Source organism: Tribolium castaneum, chromosome 7 (assembly GCF_031307605.1).
Source record: "Tribolium castaneum strain GA2 chromosome 7, icTriCast1.1, whole genome shotgun sequence".
In the NCBI taxonomy this organism is placed as follows: Eukaryota; Metazoa; Arthropoda; class Insecta; order Coleoptera; family Tenebrionidae; genus Tribolium; species Tribolium castaneum.
In genome coordinates, this window is record NC_087400.1 from 17,086,131 (window position 1) to 17,107,115 (window position 20,985).

At 28.0% G+C, this 20,985-nt stretch overlaps 2 protein-coding genes across 10 annotated transcripts; one reads left to right on the forward strand and one right to left on the reverse strand.

The window, feature by feature from the left end:
- rtp (retinophilin) lies at positions 1–2,704 on the forward strand. 2 transcript variants are annotated; one of them, XM_967264.4, is made up of 6 exons: positions 1–545; positions 1,775–1,970; positions 2,018–2,096; positions 2,141–2,327; positions 2,386–2,495; positions 2,556–2,704. In XM_967264.4, exons 3-6 carry the CDS (start codon positions 2,078–2,080, stop codon positions 2,702–2,704), a joined length of 465 nt encoding a protein of 154 aa, XP_972357.1. In that variant the 5' UTR covers positions 1–545; positions 1,775–1,970; positions 2,018–2,077. The 2 variants fall into 2 exon arrangements, with proteins under 2 accessions (XP_972357.1, XP_015839805.1); XM_015984319.2 differs by having other exon boundaries at positions 1,775–2,096.
- A 63-nt stretch (positions 2,705–2,767) lies between these two features.
- Positions 2,768–17,187, reverse strand: LOC103314197 (receptor-type tyrosine-protein phosphatase alpha). Of its 8 annotated transcripts, none has more exons than XM_015984293.2 (16): positions 16,981–17,187; positions 16,810–16,922; positions 16,577–16,760; positions 15,981–16,528; positions 12,459–12,528; positions 12,209–12,405; positions 11,335–11,939; positions 11,256–11,281; positions 11,050–11,201; positions 10,910–10,997; positions 10,787–10,860; positions 8,775–8,909; positions 8,121–8,721; positions 7,828–8,072; positions 7,634–7,776; positions 2,768–7,582 (listed from the first exon to the last, which is right to left on the reverse strand). In XM_015984293.2, the coding sequence occupies exons 1-16, from the start codon at positions 17,114–17,116 to the stop codon at positions 7,372–7,374; spliced, it is 3,528 nt and encodes a 1,175-aa protein (XP_015839779.1). In that variant the 5' UTR covers positions 17,117–17,187; the 3' UTR covers positions 2,768–7,371. The 8 variants fall into 8 exon arrangements, with proteins under 8 accessions (XP_015839779.1, XP_015839778.1, XP_015839777.1 ...); XM_015984292.2 differs by having other exon boundaries at positions 11,256–11,278; positions 16,810–16,928; XM_015984291.2 differs by having other exon boundaries at positions 16,810–16,928.
- Positions 17,188–20,985: the final 3,798 nt, after the last annotated feature.

Below are 20,985 nucleotides of genomic sequence, written 5' to 3' on the forward strand. Positions count from 1 at the left end.
CTTAAGAATAACTCTTAAGAACCATGTATAACCAGATCTCTCACACTGAACTGTACAAATCGTGCAATGGTCAGCCCGCTAAACCCCACCTGGTTAGCCTCCACGCCGACCTGATCTTGCAGCTCCTTCAATACTCAATCGTGCAATAGGGTGGAATCCACCATCCCTTGATTAGTATTGGATAACCTCCACCAGATTGTGCAATAGGTCAACTTTACAGTCTCCCTAATCCTGGTCTTCGGATGGCAGTCACTACTCTGACTCCGTCCGGGACACACCTCATAACATTACAACCAGATTGTGCAATAGATTGGAATCCACCAATCTGACCCTGGCCTAATGATAACTCACTCTACCAGATTGTGCAATAGGGGTTGGACGTAACCATCCCTAATCCTGGTTTATAACAACACGTGATCGGAGTTCATGATACATGGCATAGTACGCGTTCTAGTTTTAACTACATTACTAATATTGACTACAAATACTCTGTGAGAACCACACTCACCAAATTTACGCCTTCGTTCTGCTCTGTCAGGATTGAAGTCGTATAATTTGTTTATTATTATTTTTATATAGTTACGCACAAACTAATGTGATTCACAAACACAAACACATCATTGGTTAATAAATTTAGTACATGAAATCATGAATCTTAATTTAACAAATTATTTTTATTACAGTATGTAGAAAAGATTGTTTTTTAAGACAAATGAAAGTTTTGTTTTGTATACTAAATTTACCTACTTTTTATTTGATTCATTTATTTACATTGTAACTAGTATTATTTAAATTATTTAACAAATTAGATTAGAAATAATCGCCAAGTTTATTATGTTTGCTACTCTCTCCTCTTAGCTGAGTTTGAAACAAAGTTGAGGGTCCTATATTCAAATAAATATTTTTTTGTTCTGTTGGTGGTAACTAGCTAAGGTGCAAAGATTTGATAATTTTGTAATTTTAGTAGATAGTTGATTTTTGTTAAAGTCGCATATAATGTACAGGGTGTGACAAAACGCAAAAAATTGAATAACTCATTTTTTTTAATAGAACACCATATATTTTTTGACGTATTGATAACATTCTTCATAAGCTTTCTAATGTTTTGAGGTTTGAGTAGCAAATTTGAAATACTTTTTAAAGAATTAAAAAAAAAGTAATTTCTTTCTTCATTTATTTTATTAATAATTCTTGATGAGTGAAATTTATTTATGTATCATATTACTAATGTAATTAAAACAATATTAGTACAATATCAAAAAATAAATTACCATTTGACTAAGCTAACAAATTCTTTTGTAATAAAATATTTTTTTGAAAAGTCTAGAATAATATTTTAAATTTTCTATGCAAATTTTATATTATTAGAAAGCTTATTAAAAATATTATCGATATAGGAAAAAAATATATGGTGTTCCATGAATTATTCAACTTTTTGCGTTTTGGCACACCCTGTATGTTATCTTTAACTAAAAGTCGACTATTTGCTAAAGCTACATGGTATTCTTAGTTTTTCAGTTGCACTTTTGTTAAAAAATATTCATAAACGACTTCGCAGTGATTTTTCGAATGTTAGTTTTTTTATTAATGAAATGTTGAATAATTCCGATACAAAAAGATTTAGACCGATAATAGTTTATACAAAGTTACATTATTTATTTTTTCGGAAAGAATCTAATTATTCAAAAATATATAGAATATTCCATTAAAAAAAATATGACTTTGGTTTACCACCCTGTATACAACACTCTGTGTATTATAAAAATGTTTTCAGTTTGTGGACTTTAAGTCAATCTATCGGATAATTAAAACGGCATGTCAATATTTTAAGTAGCATAAAAGTTATGAACCGAACACACACCCGTGGGTCACGCAGTATGGTCCTTCGAGCCGGAAATAAACAAGAATTATGAAAATAACTTATTCTTGAGCAAGACTCTTCCCTTGTAAAAATGTTTTTTTCATTGATTGTAAGTTAATTAATCGAACAAAATCAATAAATTTTACACATAATTAGATTAAATGTGAGAGGAAGCCATTTAAAGCAATCATTGTGTGTATTTAAAATTCAAACATCATGGACTCAATACTAAGGGGTTAGTATTTATAATGTTTTTTACTTTTTATTAATTTTTCCCAGAGGGTGTTACCAAAATTGGAGGTTTCCGATATGAAAATGGCGCCGTTTATGTCGGTTCATGGAATAAAAATGGCCTTCGTCACGGTTACGGTCACTTGAAATTTCGAAATGGTAACAGATATGATGGTTTTTTTGAAGATGGGTTGTTTCATGGTTTAGGAATGTTGACATTTTCAGACGGTGCAAAGTAGGTATTATTTAATTAAATTCTATGCTAATTAGTTGGAATATTAAATTACTTGTAGATATGAAGGTGAATTTGCGAATGGATGGTTTCATGGTTATGGGATATTTTGGAGAGCGGATGGTATGAGACATGAAGGACAGTTTTGTGGAGGTAAAATGTGGGGTTTAGGTATTAATTTCAAAATTTGTTTAATTATTATTTAGTTTGTTGAATTTCTTCATTCACTAGGTTTAACCACGTTCAAGGATGGATCTAATGGGTTTCCGAGATATGAAGGCTTTTTCCAAGACTGCAAGATTTTGAAAAAAATTAAATGTCCTGAGGCTGTGCAAAAAGCCCAGAAAATTGCATTTATGGCCAGGAATTATAAAGAATAAAAAGTATTTTTATTGTTTTAGAAGGTTTTATTTAAACTTGTGTACAAAGAGGATTAAAAAAAGTTATTATAGTTAATCGATATTTTATTACATTACTCAACTCAAAGATGGCCAAATGAGTATTACGAGTATAATGAAGATATACAGAGTGTTCCGTCTAAATCTCACACTAGAAGTATTCAAAGTTCTAATAAAGATATTTATCTGAAACTTGGTACTCAGTCATAATCCATTGAGTTCTGCTCAAGTCGCTATTAACATTCTTATTTTAAATGGAACGCTATGTTTTTCACTGCATTTTTAGATTAGTTGAATTATTTCAAGGGAGTTTTTTATCCGTTTTCCTATACCTAAGTTTAACGGTTTTTAAGATATTTAGGATTTTTTGAAAATGTTTGGATTTGCACCTGTCACATAAAAAATCGGTAACTCGCTTAGTTTTAGAGATTTCAAAATCATATTTGGAGAATTGAAAGACAAAGCCTAGGTCTGTACTTCAGTGTGTTCATTATTGAAAAAGAAGTTAATAAACCCTAAAATTTTAAGGTTAAGTTTGAACAGTTTCAAGTACCAATAACTTATTTTTTTCAAATGGGATGTCCCAATTTTTATTTTACTAGATGGAAGAGTATTTTGTTCTTTATCGATTTGCATTAGTATCCTCTATACCTGTTTGTGATAATTTTCAACTATGTTGTTTTTTATCATTGTAGGAAATTTCTTACTAACCACAGCTATTTTTGTGTAGTTTACAAAATAAACATTTTTGATTAAACAAACAATTAAATTAATTGAATGTTGGTTTAAAAATCTTTAATTTTTCACATTTTTTCATTTGTTTCCATGGCAAAGATGAGAATGAGACATATGGCTAACTTGAAAATAATTAAATATATATAAGTATAGGTAGTATTAATACAAATCGATGCAGAATTAAATTTTCTACCATTTAATGAAATAAAACTTTTAGCATTTAATTTGAAAAAAATGAGTTATGGGTGCTTAAAGTTTTGCAAACTTAACTTTAAAATCTGGAGTTTCTCTTTTAATAATTTGAAAACACCAAAGGAAAGACGAAGTCTTCCTTTTTCAAATGAGCTGAAAAATATTTCCAAGTTTTTAAAAATGGCAGAATTATCGATTTTTGAGGTGGAAGATGCACATTCAAAAAAAATTAAAATTATAAATATTTCGTAAACGGCCAAATTAAGGTATAGGCAAAGCTTATGAAAAACTACCTGAAAATAACGATGGTAATTTAAAAACGCATTAAAAATAGAGCTTTCTATATAAAATAAGGAAGTTAATAGCGACTTCTGTTATAACCAGAAGTGCTGTCACCTTAAAAATATTTGTATTGAGCAGGAGCTAAAACATACTGGTTGTACTCAAATTTTCAAATGACTATCATTATTAGAAGTCCCAATACTTCTAATGTGGGATTTTGACGGAACAGTCTGTACACAGGGTGAGTCTACTAAAACTATATTTTTACTATATCTCGGGTGACTAACACGTTTAGAAAACAAGATTCATACTATATTTTTTCTACGACGAAAACAATTTGGAAATTATTTTGTTTTTGACATTGATAATTTTCAGCGAATTTCAGCCCGTGTTTAAAATGCACAAAAGTGAATCTATGTCTAAAACGTCACTTAGCGCCTGGTATAAATTTCATTTTAGTGACAGGGGTAAAAAGAATACTTTACATTTTTTTCTATGATTGTAGCTTTTTCAAAAAATTTTTACAGATCCTTAGTAATTAAAATTAATTAATTAACTTTTTTGTTAATTATTACTAAATAGCTGCAAGGAAATTGTTATTTTTAGTGTCATTTGAAAAGAAAGCGATTCTTAAATGTTGCATTGTGCAAAAAATCTGTTTAGCCTCAAAAAAAATTAATTAATACAAATTAGAAATTAAACTAAATGAAATTTTCGTAGTAACAAAAATTTTATTAAGAATTGTTTTAGAATAAATATTTCGATTAATTAATATATTTACATTTTTTATTTTATTGATATTAAGGACTAGTTATAGAAAGCTCAATTAAAGTTAACTGCGCTGTTAAAAGTTAACAACGAGAATAAACCAATCAAATTGTGACAATTTGGTAACGTGATCAGTTAATCACGCATTTAACTTATGTCATTAATTATTAAGTTATTAATTTAAGTCGCAATTAAATGCAAGATTAACTAATCACGTGACCAAACTGAAGCAATTTGATTGGTCTATTCGCGTTGTTAATTTTTATCAACGAATTAAATTTTAACAAAGCTTTCTATAAGCCGGCTCTAAAACTAATAATTAATTAATTTTAGTTATAAAGAAGTATAGAAAAATTCAGGGAAAACCAAAGGTTCAGCACAAAATTAACATTTTTTATGACATTTTCAAAAAAATCCTCCATTTTAATGTTATAACTTATAAATCTTATTATTTATAATAATTATAATTATATTATATATAATATAATAATTATACAAAAAAAATTAAAAAACAATTGCCGCTTATAAAATAATAGGCAAAACGAAAAGATTTTTTTTATTTTATTAAATTTATTTTCTTAATTTTTAATTAATTTTTTTCTCTTTTTACCAGAACGACAAATATGTGAATAAAACAGTGAATAAAAATGTCTCTTGTCATTTAAAACGTCACAACTCAAAAACGAATGACATAATAAATGTCACTATATGCGTTACTTTTGGTTCAGTCTGTATCAAATATTTATTAGCAAACGATGACTTCTGCGCGACTAATTAATTTTTGAGATATATTACCTGTTTCAAAACTGTAAAAACGCCAACGTCGTATTTTACCAAATTATTTTTTTTATATAAGATTGATAAAATTGTAAAATACTTACTACTGATTAGATCTCTCATTGAAAGTATTAATTACATTAGCTATTATTTTTCTAAAGTGCATGAATAATTTATAACACCTAATTTTGAGAGAAAATGCGACTTTGGCAATTTTATAGTTTTGAACCAGCCAATAGTGAAAAATGCATTTAGCAGGTAAGTATGTTAAATGCTAAAAGTATATTTTTAAAGCATTTCAAAAATTAATAATAACAATAACATAGGAATTAACATTTGCTTTTAAATATCCTATTATAGTCGTAGATAAAGTATAGTATTCAATTCTTAAATGATGGATCTTATACACTCGAATAATTACAACACTCACTCACTGTGTTTGCTTGTGCTTTAACCAGTTCGTGTGTAAAATGTTCTGCATTATTTAACAAATTACTATAGTAGGTATATTCTGAGTGATTATTAGTATTAGAAATAAAGAGTGACCCAGGGGTGTGTAATCGGTTTATAACTTTTTTGCTATTTAAAATATTACGATGTCGTTTTCATAATCCGATAGATCAACTTAAAGTCCACAAACTAAAAATATTTTTATTGTACACAGGGTGTTGTATACAGGGTGATGAACCAAAGTTACATTTTTTTTAAATGGAACACTTTATATATTTTTGCATAATTAGATTCTACGCAAAACAATAATGTAACTTTATATAAACTATTATGGGTCTATCTCTTTTCGTTTCGGAATTATTCAACTTTTCGTTATAAAAAAAAAAAATTTTTTTAAATCACTGCGAAGTGGTCTTTGAATATTTTCCGACAAATTTGCAACAGGAAATCTCATAGTATTTTGTAGTTTTAGCAAATAGTCGACTTTTACTTGAAATGTATAGCTAATGTACAGAGTGTGACAAGACGCAAAAAGTTAATAAATTCATTTTTGTTAAATGAAACACCATGTATTTCTTTACACGTGTTGATAACATTTTTCATAAGCTTTCTAATTCTTTCTAATTTAAATTACTTCTTAAGGTGTTCAAATATATATTTTTTTACTTATTTTATTATTAATTCTTGATAAGTAAAATTCATTTATGTATCAAATAATAATTAGATTACCAATGTAATTAGTCACGTTAGTACATTTCAAAAAACAAATTATCATTTGACATATCAGATTCTAGGATAACAATTGTTTTCCTATTAAAATCATGAATGATTTTAATACAAAATCTCAAAAAATATTTTAAATTTGCCATGTAAATTCCAAACCGTTAAACAGTTTATCAAAAATGCTATCGATACATGAAAAAACATACATAGTGGTCTATTTGAAAAAAAATGAGTTATAGAACTTTTTGAGTTATGACTTATGACATACTCAGAATATTGTCTGCGTGCTTCAACTAAAAGTCGACTATTTGCTAAAACTACAAAATAATCTGAATTTTTCTATTGCAAACTTGCCGAAAAATATTCATAGGTCACTTCGCAATGATTTTTCAAAAATTAGTTATTTTTATAACGAAAAGTTTAATAATTCCAAAACGAAAAAAGATAGACCCATAAAAGTTTATATAAAGTTACACTATTTTTTGCGTAGAATCCAATTATGCAAAAATATATAGAGTGTTCTATTTAAAAAGATATAACTTTGGTTCACCTGTAGACAACACCCTGTGTATAATAAAAATATTTTTAGTTTTGGACTTTAAGTCGATCTATCAGATAACAAAAACAGCATAGCAATTTTTCAAATACCAAATAAGTTATAGACCGATTCCACACCCCTGGGTCATCCTGTATATTAAAAATACACTTTTTTTGCCACCTACTTATTTGAAATTGGAATAAAGCTGAAATTTATTTACGTATATCATTGCAGCTTTATACATAAAGGCCAATTGTTTTTCACTTGTGACAAATTCACTATTTATACACCTTACAACTCGCACACCCTGACACACGTCACAAATATGTTCCAACTTAATCTTTTCTAAAACAAACGTCATGGCGATATAGAGACCACATGCCGCAACTCCATCACTACAACAGAATATTATCAGAACACAATTAAAAAATACCAAGTTTTTTTACAAGCATGTTATAAGGACTTGATTAGATTTTTTGAACTTTTCGTATGTTTTTTCCCAAAAAGATAAAAAGTTTACGATGTTTTTTGGACACAATTTTTTGGCAGGCCATTCTTTTACAGAAACGATTTCTACCACTCGGTATTCCTTGAATTTCTTATTAATAATATTCAAGTAAGTAAAGGAGTAAATACGAACCTTGATGTCCCTAATGTACATATGTAGAATTATAATATCGTAGAATTTATAAGATTTAGTTTTAATATATTTGAGCATCAAATAATCGACTGGATTGAGTAGGTTTGTTTCTTGGAAGGACCAAATTTTACTGTTGTTTAAAGAAACAATCAGCAATATTTCTTTCTCGTGTACTAATTTCCAAAATTTTCCTACCATGTTACACTCAGGTTGTTGAATTGTTATAAATTGATTAAATATTTTTGCTAAGAGGTAACAAATTATTAAGTGTTACCATATGTTTTCTAATTTACCAGGAATAGCAGACAGCAAGTGGTGAAGCGCCATTTCATCCCACCAAGCAATATTTTTTAAATAATTTAATTGTGTGTTTAATTCTTCACTTTTTAGAAAGTTTTTTGTTTTCTCAATTTTGCTACATGGCGTTCCTGTTCTTCTTCCAACTAAATAGTCCAGAATAACCAAATGAGCCAACTTAAACTGTTCCACATTCTTAACAAGATTTGGTCTTTGGTCTCTAAGTTGATAAAGTGTTCCAAAAATATCAACACTGTTTTCTTCAGCGGCCATTCTTAAACAAATGTCACATAAAATGATAGTTCCAGTTCTGCCAACTCCTGCACTACTGTGAACAACAATCGGAGATTCAGTGCTAAGTGGAATACTTTGAAGTTTTTCCAGAAGAGTTATAAAGGACTGGGAGTAGAAAGGCACTTCAAGATATTGCCATGACAAGAATAGGTACTGATGGACGTCCCTGGTGATATTTTGATTTGTCACTTTAATGATTCGATGTTCGAAGTCAGTAGAAACTTTAATGTTAAAATGTTGTATTTTGATTTTACCATAATGTAGTACTTCGTGAGGGTTAGGCCAGTACTTTTCTACTTTTTTCTGAAAGAAACTTGCTTATTCAGATAAAATTTTTAAAATTATTTCTAACAAACCTTTCCTTGCTCGTAAATGTTGGCTAACATAACAATATGTTGCACGATTTCTTGCCATATCATTCTCCAAAAATCATCCACTGTGGAAATTTTAGGTCCTTGAGTAGCAATATAGGCTCTTGGCATGTTGTAACCCTAAATAAATTTAGTATTGGTTTTAGAGCTACTTCAGTCAATAACACTTGTTTACAAATAACAATAACTTGATTCATAAAACATTCTCAAGCTAAAGAAACATTTGCTTTGCATAACTAACTGAGTTTGGGACCTTTTTTAAGTGAGAAAAATTTTTTGATGAGAAATTTACTACTAATTTTAAAATTAACAGAAATGTACACACTATTCAGAAATGGCTGTTCATCAAGTCAACTGTGAAACTTGAAAGTAATGTGCCGCTTAATTTAAATAATAATGCACTTAGAATCTATAAACGAAAAAATACACAACAATAAAAGTTACGAAAATATAAAACACAAATCAAGACAAATCCTACACCTGAAACAACTTGACTGAAAAATTCCAAGAAGGTGAGTTAAAAGCTAATTTTCAAAGATTTGACAGAGATGACAATACTCAGAAACTACAATTATCATTTAAACGAAACGGCACATTAAATTTAAATTCCATAGTTGACTTGATAAACAACCCTTTTTGAACACATTGTATACTTTCAATATATTTAGGTACTTATTTTTCAGCGTGAAATTTAAAGAAACCAAACATTTTGTGCTTAAACTATGTAATTGGATTCTATGCAAAAAAATTATGTACTTTTATATAACTATTATGGGTCTGTCTCTTTTCGTTTCAGAATTATTCAACTTTTCGTTATAAAAAAGACCAATTTGTTGAAAAATCTCTACAAAGTCGCAATGAGTATTTTCCTAAAAATTTGCAAAAGAAAAACCTTGAATACCTTGTAGCTTTAGCAAGCAGTCGACTCTTAGTTAAAGCACGCAGACAATATACAGGCTGTTCCAAAACACAGGATGTTGACTAATTCATTTTTTTCAAATGGAACACCATGTATTTTTTTACACGTATCGATAGCATTTTTCATAAGCTTTCTAATTACATGCGGTTTGTTTAGCAAATATGAAATATTTCTCAAAGTGTTAAAAATTTTTTTTTAATTTATTTTATGATTAATTCTTGATGAGCAAAATTCATTTATGTACCGAGTAATAACACATAAAAAGATAAATTACCATTTGACTTATTAGATTGTAGGATAAAAAATTTTCTTGTAATAAAATATTTTTTTTAAAATACCGAAAAATATTTTAAATTTGCTTTGCAAGTCCCACACCATTAGAAAGTTTATCAAAAACGCTATCGATACTTGGAAAAAATACAGGCTGTTCCATTTGAAAAAAAGAGTTATTTAACTTTTTGCATTTTGGCACATTCTGTATATTATCTGCGTGCATTAACTAAAAGTCATCTATTTGCTAAAACTACAAGGTATCCTAAATTTTTTTGTTGCAAACTGGCTGCAAAATATTCATAGGAGACTTTGCAGTAATTTTTAAAAAACTGGTCGTTTTTATAACGAAAAGTTGAATAATTCCAAAACGAAAAAAGATAGTCCTATAATAGTTTATCTAATAAAATTACATTATTTTTTTGCGTAGATTCCAATTATGCAAAAATATATAGGGTGTTCCATTTAAAAAAATATTACATTGGTTCACCACCCAATTTTATTATACACCCTGTGTATAATAAAAAAATTAGTTTGTAGACTTTAAGTCGATCTATCGGATCATAGTAATATTTAAAGTAACATAAAAGTTAAACACCGATTATGCACCTTTGGGTCACACTGTAGTTCGGAAAAGTGGTGAGGTGGATTTTTTTTGTATAAGTAATTATGACTTTCAGCTAAATATAAATCGTTAAACGTCATCAAATTACACATCACATAATATAAAAATTAAAATAATCCAAATTAAATTGCTCCCAACAATAAACGGATGTTTTCAGTCTAATATTAATTAAATATCACTTACATCGATATAATTGGCATTAATGTAATCCGACTTTTTGTCGTTAGTTGTCCGTAGCACTACTCTTGTATGGTCATCTAAAATTTTGACAAAAAATATAAAATACATATAAATTGATAGTTTTACATGCAAATAAGTCCGGGTATCGATTTTTATGTCTATTAGCTTCCAAAGCTCCACAATAGCACGGTTTGGTGTGACCTTGAGGAATCAACTAAAAATGAAAAATTAGGTTGTGGTAGAAATTTTCTCTTGACAGGTCTAACCAGATACTGACGTTCAAGGTCACCGTTTTTTAATGATTCTTTAATGTAATTTTCTAGTTCGGATACTTCAATTTTCATAGAATCGATTTCTAAATTTCCTTTGATATTTATTTCTCTTAGAGGAATATAATCTTCAGCAATTTCTGGATAGACTGAAAAAAATGAACAGAAGTAGAAATAATCAATTTGTTAGAAGTTGTACTTACTTATCGGCTTTTTTCTCTTTCTTCTACTAAAAACATTGAATGAACACATTTTTGTACTGTTGTCAAATGAATAACTCACGCATAAATTATTACACCGGGAACTATTATTACCATTAAAAATAACAACGATAATCCAAAGTTCTTGATTGCTTTTAACATTACCAAAGAGTTACTAGTGTAAATACGAAAGGAATACAATTTGTAACTACTTTTGTTCCTGTATGTGTTTATCAACAAAAGAGAAATATTATAGCTGATTTCAGGTTTTAGAAAATAATTCAAATGATTATTAGTAGTGCAATTTTGTACAGAACAGTTTTTACCAATCGTGAAATTGGAAGGATTTATTTTGTTGCTGCATTTATATAAAATTTGAAATTTTGCTATTTGACGAAAGTCGAATTGTTCTTCAAACTGTTTAATCTCTTCCGGATGCCAGAAAATATTCTTTGTGTCAACTTGTACCAAAAGAAATAATTTAAAATCCTTGGCATTGTTTCTAATTTTGGATGTTTCCACAATAAATGTGGTGTCTGTAGTAAAAACAATTTTTGGTTCATTTTCAAAAAATGGAATAACAGGAGGGCTTATATCCGCAGTCGTTGCAGGATTACCATTTAAACCGTTAAAAGCTCGAATTATAATTGTATAATTTCTTGAAGGTATTAGTTTTGTTTGATTAATCTGTAAATAAATTGGGAAAAAAATGAAAATAGAATCTATTAGCTGTTTCAAAACTATAAAAACGCCAGCGTCGCATTTTCTCTCAAAATTAGCTGTTATATATTACTCATGCATTTCAAAAACATAATAGCTAAAGTTAATGTAATTTGTACTTTTAATGCGAGATCTAATCAACAATTTTATCAATGTGATTTAAAGAAATAATTTGCTAAAATGTGATGTTGGTGTTTTTATAGTTTTGAAATAGCTAATACATTTTTTATACGTACTATGTGAATGTAGGTAAAGCTGTAGTTTAACACTTCCAAAGTGTGAATAATATGGTTTTCTGTTTGATTTTCAGAAAATACAGAAATGTTGAAATGAGTTATATAACCATTAGCTTCAATTGGATGACACCAAATTAATTGTAAATCGTTTTGTAAGGTCCATTTAACGGTGAGATTGAGTGGTGGTTTGGAAGCTTCTAAAAAGAGAAACGAGTTTTTTTGTTGTAAATGAAGAAAACTTAAAATTCACCAATTTTGGTTACTGCATTTATTTCCACAAGCTGGCCATATGTTTGTGGTTCAATATTTTTGGCACGAACCTACAATCGGTTACTTTATTCCACATTTAAAAATAACGCATAGTAATACAATTTTACTGAATTATATTGCGGTTATACAGGATATCTGTTTTCAAGCTCCAATAAGGGGATCTCAGTTATTATACAATGTATTTTTAAATGATTCTTATCTAGTTAATTTTAAAATTGGTTTACATGTAAAAAATTTGTGTCGCTTTGCTTAATTGAATTCTCTGTCAATAAATGTCAAAACTGTCAGTTTTGAAATTTACAAATTGTCAATTAATTTATTTAAAAAATTTCGTTAAAACGCAAGTAAATTTTTACACTGTACAAGAAAACACATTTATTGTAGAAGCTTTTTTCCAAATTGGAGACTTAATAAATGTAGAATGGTAATTTTTGGTGTCTTAATGCCTGTTATTAATTCTATAGAGCGGTATTTTTGATTTTACATGAAAAATTCACAGACAACTAAATGAGAATCATTAGAAACACATTGTATAAGAGACAGGAGGTCGATTAAATTTGGGCAAAGTTGCTCATTTTTATGCTGAACAATTATTTTAAAGAAAATTTAATGTATCATTTTCAGTTTTTAAATTATTGAGTAAAGTTAAAAAAATTAATTTTACTTTTAATTTTTTAAGCGAAAACCAAAAGAACTACTAGACGTCTTCAGAAACTTTTTTACAAAATATCTATCAGTCATGGCCTTTTAAAGGCATTCTTGATGTCAGAGTTACAACACACAACTTTGGTTTTTCTTACGGACGCCATATTTGATACATTTATATTTTTGAAAAGTGTTTTTATTCCAGATTACAACGGTGTATCACATGAAATGATCGAATCTTATATGCTGCTCAAAATGGAGAAAAAATCATTTTCGCAAAGGGTGCTTTGGAAAATAACGCCAAAAATTTTGTTTGACAAACTTAATTTTGACAGTTCTGCTTAGAGTTTTTATAACTTTGTTTTGCACTATAAACTTCGAGCTTATCATGGTGTTTAGTTTTTAAATAAGTGAGCTTGGCGAAAATGTAAACCTTCCTGATCCAAATTCAATTAAACCTCCAAAATCAAAATTGTTTAAAAACAAAATTTTTGGCGTTTTTCTAAAGCACTCTTCACAAAAATGCTTTTGTTTTCATTTTGATCATTGTAAGATTCGATCATTTGATGTGAAACATCGTTGTAATCTAGAATAAAAATTCTTTTCAAAAATACAAAAAGCGAATATGACTCCCATAAGCGAAACCAAAGTTGAGTGTTATGATTATGATATCATCAAGAATGCCTTGGAAAATACGATGACAGATTTAGATTCTTTATAACAAAGTGCCTAGTTAAAAACGTCTTGTTCTTTTGGTTTACGCTTGAAGGAATAAAAACGAAAATTACTAATTTCCATTTTTTTCTAATAAATTAAAAATTAAAAATGACACAACAAATTTTCTTTCAATGCATGCTAGCACCTCTTAAAAGGAACGCCTCAACTTCGTATGGTTAGCTAAGGAAAAATGAATCCAATGTAAGCGAAATGTTAAGGGCAGTTATATAATTGCAATATAACCACGCGTATATAAATGTTAGATAACGATACATAACCGGGATATAACCGGAATATAAGGAACCGTTATACTTGGTTATACAGGGTGTCCAGCTCAGCTCCCGTCTTCTGTAGCTCTAGGAAACATTTCAGAAAAATATTTTTGACTATAGAGAGTGTCCCTAAAAAAATATGACGTTTTAACCATAATTTTTTTAATGGTAGCTATAATTTTTTTGTGCTTATTATGATACATTTTTAGCTTGTTACATGTCCGTAAGGTTTTTTTTCAAATCGGTTCAAGGATTACTGTTAATAAAAATAAAAACCAAAAACATTCGGTTTCACATCTTTAGTTTTAAAAATTAATTAAAAAATAGAAACAGTGCTTTTTTGAAGAAACTATTACTATGTAAGTGTTAAACAAGATCTATCAGACATATTAAGTGACTTTGATTGATTTGAATTACTACAGGGTGTTTACAATTTATTTCCAAACTTTTTAATGTTTAGAGCCTTTTATTTTGCTAATTTTAAATGACAACCCTTATTTATTTTTATATCATTCAACTTTTTATAATACAAGCATAACATAAATCATAACAGATTTGTAGTGACAAATGACCTTAATGATTAAAAGTCAAACATGTTTAAAAGGTTTTTGACAAATAACTCCAAATGTGTTAGGATTTGCAATAGGGTTGTGATAACAAAAAATGTTGTTTCTTTAATTCCGCATCGAATGGTATAAAAATAAACGGGGGTTGCCATTTAAAATATGCAAACTAAAAAGCTTTAAAATCAATCAGTCACTTGATATGTCTGTTAGATCTTTTTTATCACTTACATAGTAATGCAGGGTGTATCAGAACAAAAATACGTGTGTTAATTTTACCACGTAATAAAACTTATCAAATACAATTTTTCTCTATAACGTTTTACAAAATTTTTAATTCTCACTGTTTTCCTCCTTTCTTTTGTGCAAACGAGCCGGTCAGTGTTTAATAATTAGTTTGTATTCATAGCAACAATTTTCATTGTTGTTTTAAATTGTTTAAATTGTTCGTTTCTACCACAACGAAAATAGTTCGGCTTTTTTATTTTTGCTTTCATAGGGGGGTACACGTTTCAGTATGTTATCTTTTTCCAAATTTTATGTAAATTTGCGAATTTTTTATTGAAAAATTACAAATAGAAAAGATGTTTAATTTGTTGAGCTCTGTTTGTTACCTGTTAAATTTAAAACACGTATTTCTGATATACACTCTGTATTGTTATCAAGAAGGCACTGTTTCTATTTGTTATTAATTTTTAAAACTAAAGGTGTATAACCGATTTTTTTGGTATTAATTTTGTTTATCAGTAATCCCTAAACCGATTGAAAAAAACCTTAGAAACATGTAAGAAGGTAAAAAGGTTTCATAATGATCACAAAAAAATAATGGTATGGCACTGAAAAAATTAAAATTTTTTGGGACAGCCTGTATAATTAAAAAATAATTTCCTAAAATGTGCCCTAGAGTATAAATAACATTTACAAAATATAAAAGTTCTAACTTTAATAATTACTGCTACAGAAGACGGGAACTGGGGTCGACCATCCTGTACAACGTATTAGGGAAAGGAAATGGTTTAGCAAAAATTTAATGGTAGTTAGAAAATGGCGAGACAAATCGATTGAGCAAAATTTACGTCAATCAAAAATGCATAGTTTTCCAAAAAAATCGTTCTGAAATTAAAGTCCCAAATTTTGAGAACCGCTGAACTAGAATTAAAAATTAAATTTCTGAAGAAAGTAATCACTTTTTGAAAAATTTACAAGGGTTTTTAACTGGTCCAATCATGAGAAATTCACATACGAAATATTGCTAAGCCATTCCCTAGCACCCTGTGTATGTGTAATACTAGGGAAGAAACTAACTTGTACGAAGTATTTTTTATCAGCCTTTAAATGGTTTAAGGTGTAACAGTGGAAATTAGTCCATAGTGTGCAAGGAGAATTCATTACAATTTCTGATTTTGCCTCAGATTCTTTTGTAGTAAAATACGAAATGTTGTAATGGTCCAAAATTCCATTTGGAGGATGTGGTTTTCTCCACCTGATTGAAATAGAATTGTCGTTTTTTGCAAAAACCGACAAGTTTGTAACTGGACCTGGCGATTGTGCCCCGATTTTGAAAATTTGATTTTTTACAATGGTGTAGCATTGTTTGTTTCGGCAACATTTAGCTGTTAAATTATATTTTACAAAAGGAAATAATCTATGGAGTGTAAAAGAATTTTGCTCAGCGTTGTATTTAAACTCTTTAGTTACGTTTTTACACCAAACTTCTGCACAAATTGCTGTTATTTTAATAGAAACTGGACCTTTGATCTTTTCACAATCAATGAAAGAAAATCTTATTTCAACGTGGTGATCATTTGTTATAATATTTTTTAATTTTGGACATTCTTCATTTTTGAGTAAAGCTGTAAAAATTATTTGATTTAAATTTCGTTTGAATTTTTTCAACTTACGTGATCCTCTAGTTGAATGATACACAGCTCGTAGTTTTCCATGAGATTTTGTGTTAACAGCAAATACTTTAAAGAAATAATTTGCGTATGGAACTAACTTTTGCACATTTATTGAAGTCTCACGTGTTTTAAGTTTAAATTTTTTAGAGACTTTATTTCCTTTACAAGCTACGTCTGAGACAATCTGCAACAAATAACTACATTTTTAAATTTGTAGTCATATTTTTTATTACTTGATATTCGACCACATAATAAATAAAATCGCCATTCATTTGCAAAGGTTGTTTCCAAATCAAATGTATACTAGTGTCTGAATGATTAATTGCTCGTAGATCTTGAACTTCATCTGGAACTATCCACAATTATTTGTCAGTCAATTGTAGTTTTTTTTAATTTAAACTTACCTGCTATTTTAGTTGTTGAAAGTAATAATTTTTGATTTGGGTGAGTTTCTTTAAAAAAAACTTGACAATGTGAACACACATTACAGATGAGAAGTATCAAAGTTGGTCCAATTATTTTTTCGTAACTAACAGTCATGGCAGAAACATTTCAACATTTACAATCACGACTTGAGAAAAACTAACAAAACTGGGCGACGTGTGTGTCTATCATATCAGAGATAAGTTATAAGTATTGGTTAAGTTTAAATTTCTTTTACTGACAATTTTATTATCAAAATGTACTGATTAGTTACATGCAATTCAATCAACTTTATCTAAATTTTACAAATTATTTCGTTTACTTTGCAGACGATGAGGAAAAGGCTTTTTACTTGAAAAAATTAATCTGTTATTAGACATGGGTTTGTTTCCTTATTTTTTTGCAGTTTTAGAAATACTACAGTTTTGAGTTTTCCATTGTAAATTCTAAGATTAGATCTCAAATTAATGAAAAATTGCTAAGATTGATTTTAAAAAAGAAAAATACAAATCAGACTAGAGTTTAAAAAGAGGAAACTCTTTCAGAATTATTGAAATCATCTAAAAACACAATCAAAACTAAGCTTTTTTAAAACGAAGAAAGTAGATGCCAACTACAGGAATAACTGAAAGTGCCCCTAAATTTAAAAAAATTTCTAACGGATTATGACTGAGTACAGATTTTTAAGTAAATACAGGGTGAACGAGGGGTGTGTAATCAATTTATTAATTTTTTTGCTATATAAAATATTGCCTTGTCGTTTTCATTATACAATAGATCAACTTGAAGTACACAAATTAAAAATATTTTTATACATAGTGTGTTGTATACAGAGTGGTGAACCAAAGTTATACTTTTTAAATAGAACACCCCATATATTTTTGTATAATTAGATTCTTCACGAAAAAATAATGCAACTTTGTATTAAGTATTGTAGGTCTATCTCTTTTTTTTTCGGAATTATTCAACTTTTTGTTATAAAACAGACCAAATTTTGAAAAATCACTGCAAAGTCGCCTATGAATATTTTCCGGCAAATTGTCAACAGAAAAATTCAGAATACATTGTAGTTTTGGTAAACAGACGACTTTATACATAGAGTATAATACAGAGTGTGCCAAAACGCTAAAAATTAAATAACTAATTTTTTTCAAATGGAACACCGTGTATTTTTTTTCATATATCGATAGCATTTTTGTTAAGCTTTCTACCGGTATGAAATTTGCATAGCAAATTTAAAATGTTTTTTAAAATTTTTCAAAAAAATGATTTTATTACAAGACAATTTGTTCTCTTGGAATTAGATTCCAAGTCTATTGGTAATACATTTTTGATATGTACCAATGTGACTAATTACATTAGTAATTTAATTATTACTTGATACATAAATGAATTTTGCTCATAAAGAATTAATAATAAAATAAATAATAAAAAAACAATTTTTTTTTGAACACTAAGAAAGATTTCAAATTTGCTATACAAACCGCATATCATTCCCTTATAAAAAATGTTACCGATACGTGTAAATAAATACATAGTGTTCCATTTGAAATAAATGAGTTATTCAACTTTTTGCGTTTTGGCACACCCTGTACATTATCTGCATGTTTCAAGTAAAAGTCGACTCTTGATTAAACTACAGAGTATTATAAGTTTTTCTGTTGGTTCACCACTCTGTATACGACACCCTATGTACAATAGAAATATTTTTGTTTGTGGACATTATGTCAATCTATGAGATAGTAAAAACGGCACAACAATATTTCAAATAATAAAAAAGTTATAGACCGATTACGCACCCCTGGGTCATCCTGTATGATTAATTTTATTATTATTGATTATTATTGGAAAAAACGTAAAATAAATTGTTTATAAAGTAAACAAAATAATCCGGGAAGTGTATGTAATATTTATTATTGATTGCATTGCATTTCCTAACTAACAAAAAGGTGATAACCACTGATAACAAGAATATTCATTGCAAAAACTTTATCTTTAATCTGACAAACACACCCGTAGCCTACATTTTTTAATTTTCCTTAAGTCGTGTTGTTAAAATGTTTCTACGTTCTGCCATATTTATTTATGGCAAAATGATTAAACCAATTTTATTGTTTCTCATGATTTTAAAAATTTGTTGCCGATTGTCTCACACCTATATTATAAAGAGTCTTAACTTGAAGCATTGAGATTTCAATAATTGTTGAAAACTAATTCCCACACACAAATTACGTATTTGTTTAAAAAATTTATGGTTAATGTAGAATTTCGTATTAAACCAGAAGTTCTGTAACATTCAACTGAAAATTTTCTTATTGATTAAAATCAATAATAGAATTTTAAAATGCTATCCAGGTAGTGAGCGTCGAAATTATGAAATAATCGAAATAATTACTTTGCCAACTATTTTCTAGGAAAAATTTAAATGTTACCTGCTTTCAAATAAACGAAATTAAACATTGGCTTTCTTTTAAATTTCTGGACTATAGAAGAAAAGTCCACTGTCCATTGGTAGACTAGTATCTTTTTCAATATTATCAACATAACTCTTTGAAATATACCTTTTCCACTTTTTGAAGATTTTTTCCAAAATATCGTTATGAAACATTTTATTTATTATACGGCTAAAAAATTAGAATTGAACAATTTTTTATTTCCGGTTTTCATTTAGATATTAGGTCTCTTAAAAATTAGGAATGATTTAAAACAAAATACAGCTAAAGTATTTATTCAAAATTGAAGTGTTACCCAATTAAAAAAAAAGGTTGAATAGGTTAAATAATAAAGCAATGAATTAGACTGTAAACTTTTTAACTCCATAATAGTTAATTTTACAGGAAACGGAATAAACTAAATACGTTCATAAAACTTAATTATTTTGAAAATATTATGTACTGATTTGAAAATGAGAAAAATAAGAAAAAATTCTGTATTAATAATAACACATAAATAGTTAGTTATTTTATTATTTGTTATAAATTGTGGAGTTATTAGCTGTTTCAAAACTGTAAAAACGCCACCGTGGCATTTTTATTAATTGAATTATTTTTTTAAAATAAAATTGATAAAATTATCAAATAGTTATTAACGGTTAGATCTCTCATTGAAAGTATAAACTTTATTAGCTATTAGTTTTTGAAGTGCATAATTTATCACAGCAAATTTTGAAAAAAAATGCGACGTTGGCGTTTTTATAGATTTGAAAAGCTAATAGATTTGCACATTTATATTAATTTGATGTTGGAGTTGGATGCTTTTATATACTACATCATTTAATTAATTTTTGCTATTTAATTTAGCATGTTTGTAAGTAAAGGCATTGTTAAAAAAATAATTTTCATATTGAATATTACCATAAAAGTTGTGATAATCTCTAGCTATTACTGCTCTCAATTCTAGTAAATCGTCAATTTTTTTGTTATCTTGCATTTACAAAAATATAAATTTTCTAGTTGAAAAAAAATCTGAGGCAAGAGTCGCTATCTTTTCGTAAATCTTAACTTGAAAAGTATTTCTCCTGATGGCAGTCAACTGAAGACCTCGCAAATCAGTCACCTTAAAAAATTTGTTGTAGAATTATTATTTTCAAATAAAAATGTTATCAAACCAATACCAAATCAAAACTCCGTGATTATTAATTTGAGAAATTGAAGTTAGCGTATTTACATATAAAAATTTTGATCATGTGGAATTAGGCGGTTTACGTGCTATGCAGTTTCAGCTGCTAATTTTTTTGTTTATAATTTTTAGTTTTTCTGAATGTCTATTTAAGTGATTGCCATTAAAATCTAAAATTCGACCAAAAGGGGAGTTAAAAGGTTTGCACTCTAAGCTATCGAAGGTTGAATAATAGGTATTATGATATTTAGAAAAAAATTATAAGCATCAGCTTATACTACATAAAAGTATTTTAATTAATTTTCTAATTTTTGGAATTGGGACATAAATAAACATTCTACATCGCTTTCTATTTTTTAAAAAATACA

What these genes read in the sequence shown, in the direction of transcription:
- LOC103314197 (XM_015984291.2), bottom strand. Translation starts at nt 17,116, where the DNA reads ATGACTGTTAGTTACGAAAAAATAATTGGACCAACTTTGATACTTCTC. An exon ending in TCATTCAACTAGAGGATCAC is followed by an intron (nt 16,529 to 16,576) that starts GTAAGTTGAAAA and finishes TAATTTTTACAG; the next exon opens with CTTTACTCAAAAATGAAGAA. An exon ending in CAAGTCCTTATAACATGCTT is followed by an intron (nt 7,583 to 7,633) that starts GTAAAAAAACTT and finishes ATTCTGTTGTAG; the next exon opens with TGATGGAGTTGCGGCATGTG.
- rtp (XM_015984319.2), top strand. An exon ending in ACATTTTCAGACGGTGCAAA is followed by an intron (nt 2,328 to 2,385) that starts GTAGGTATTATT and finishes AATTACTTGTAG; the next exon opens with ATATGAAGGTGAATTTGCGA. An exon ending in AGGTAAAATGTGGGGTTTAG is followed by an intron (nt 2,496 to 2,555) that starts GTATTAATTTCA and finishes TTCATTCACTAG; the next exon opens with GTTTAACCACGTTCAAGGAT.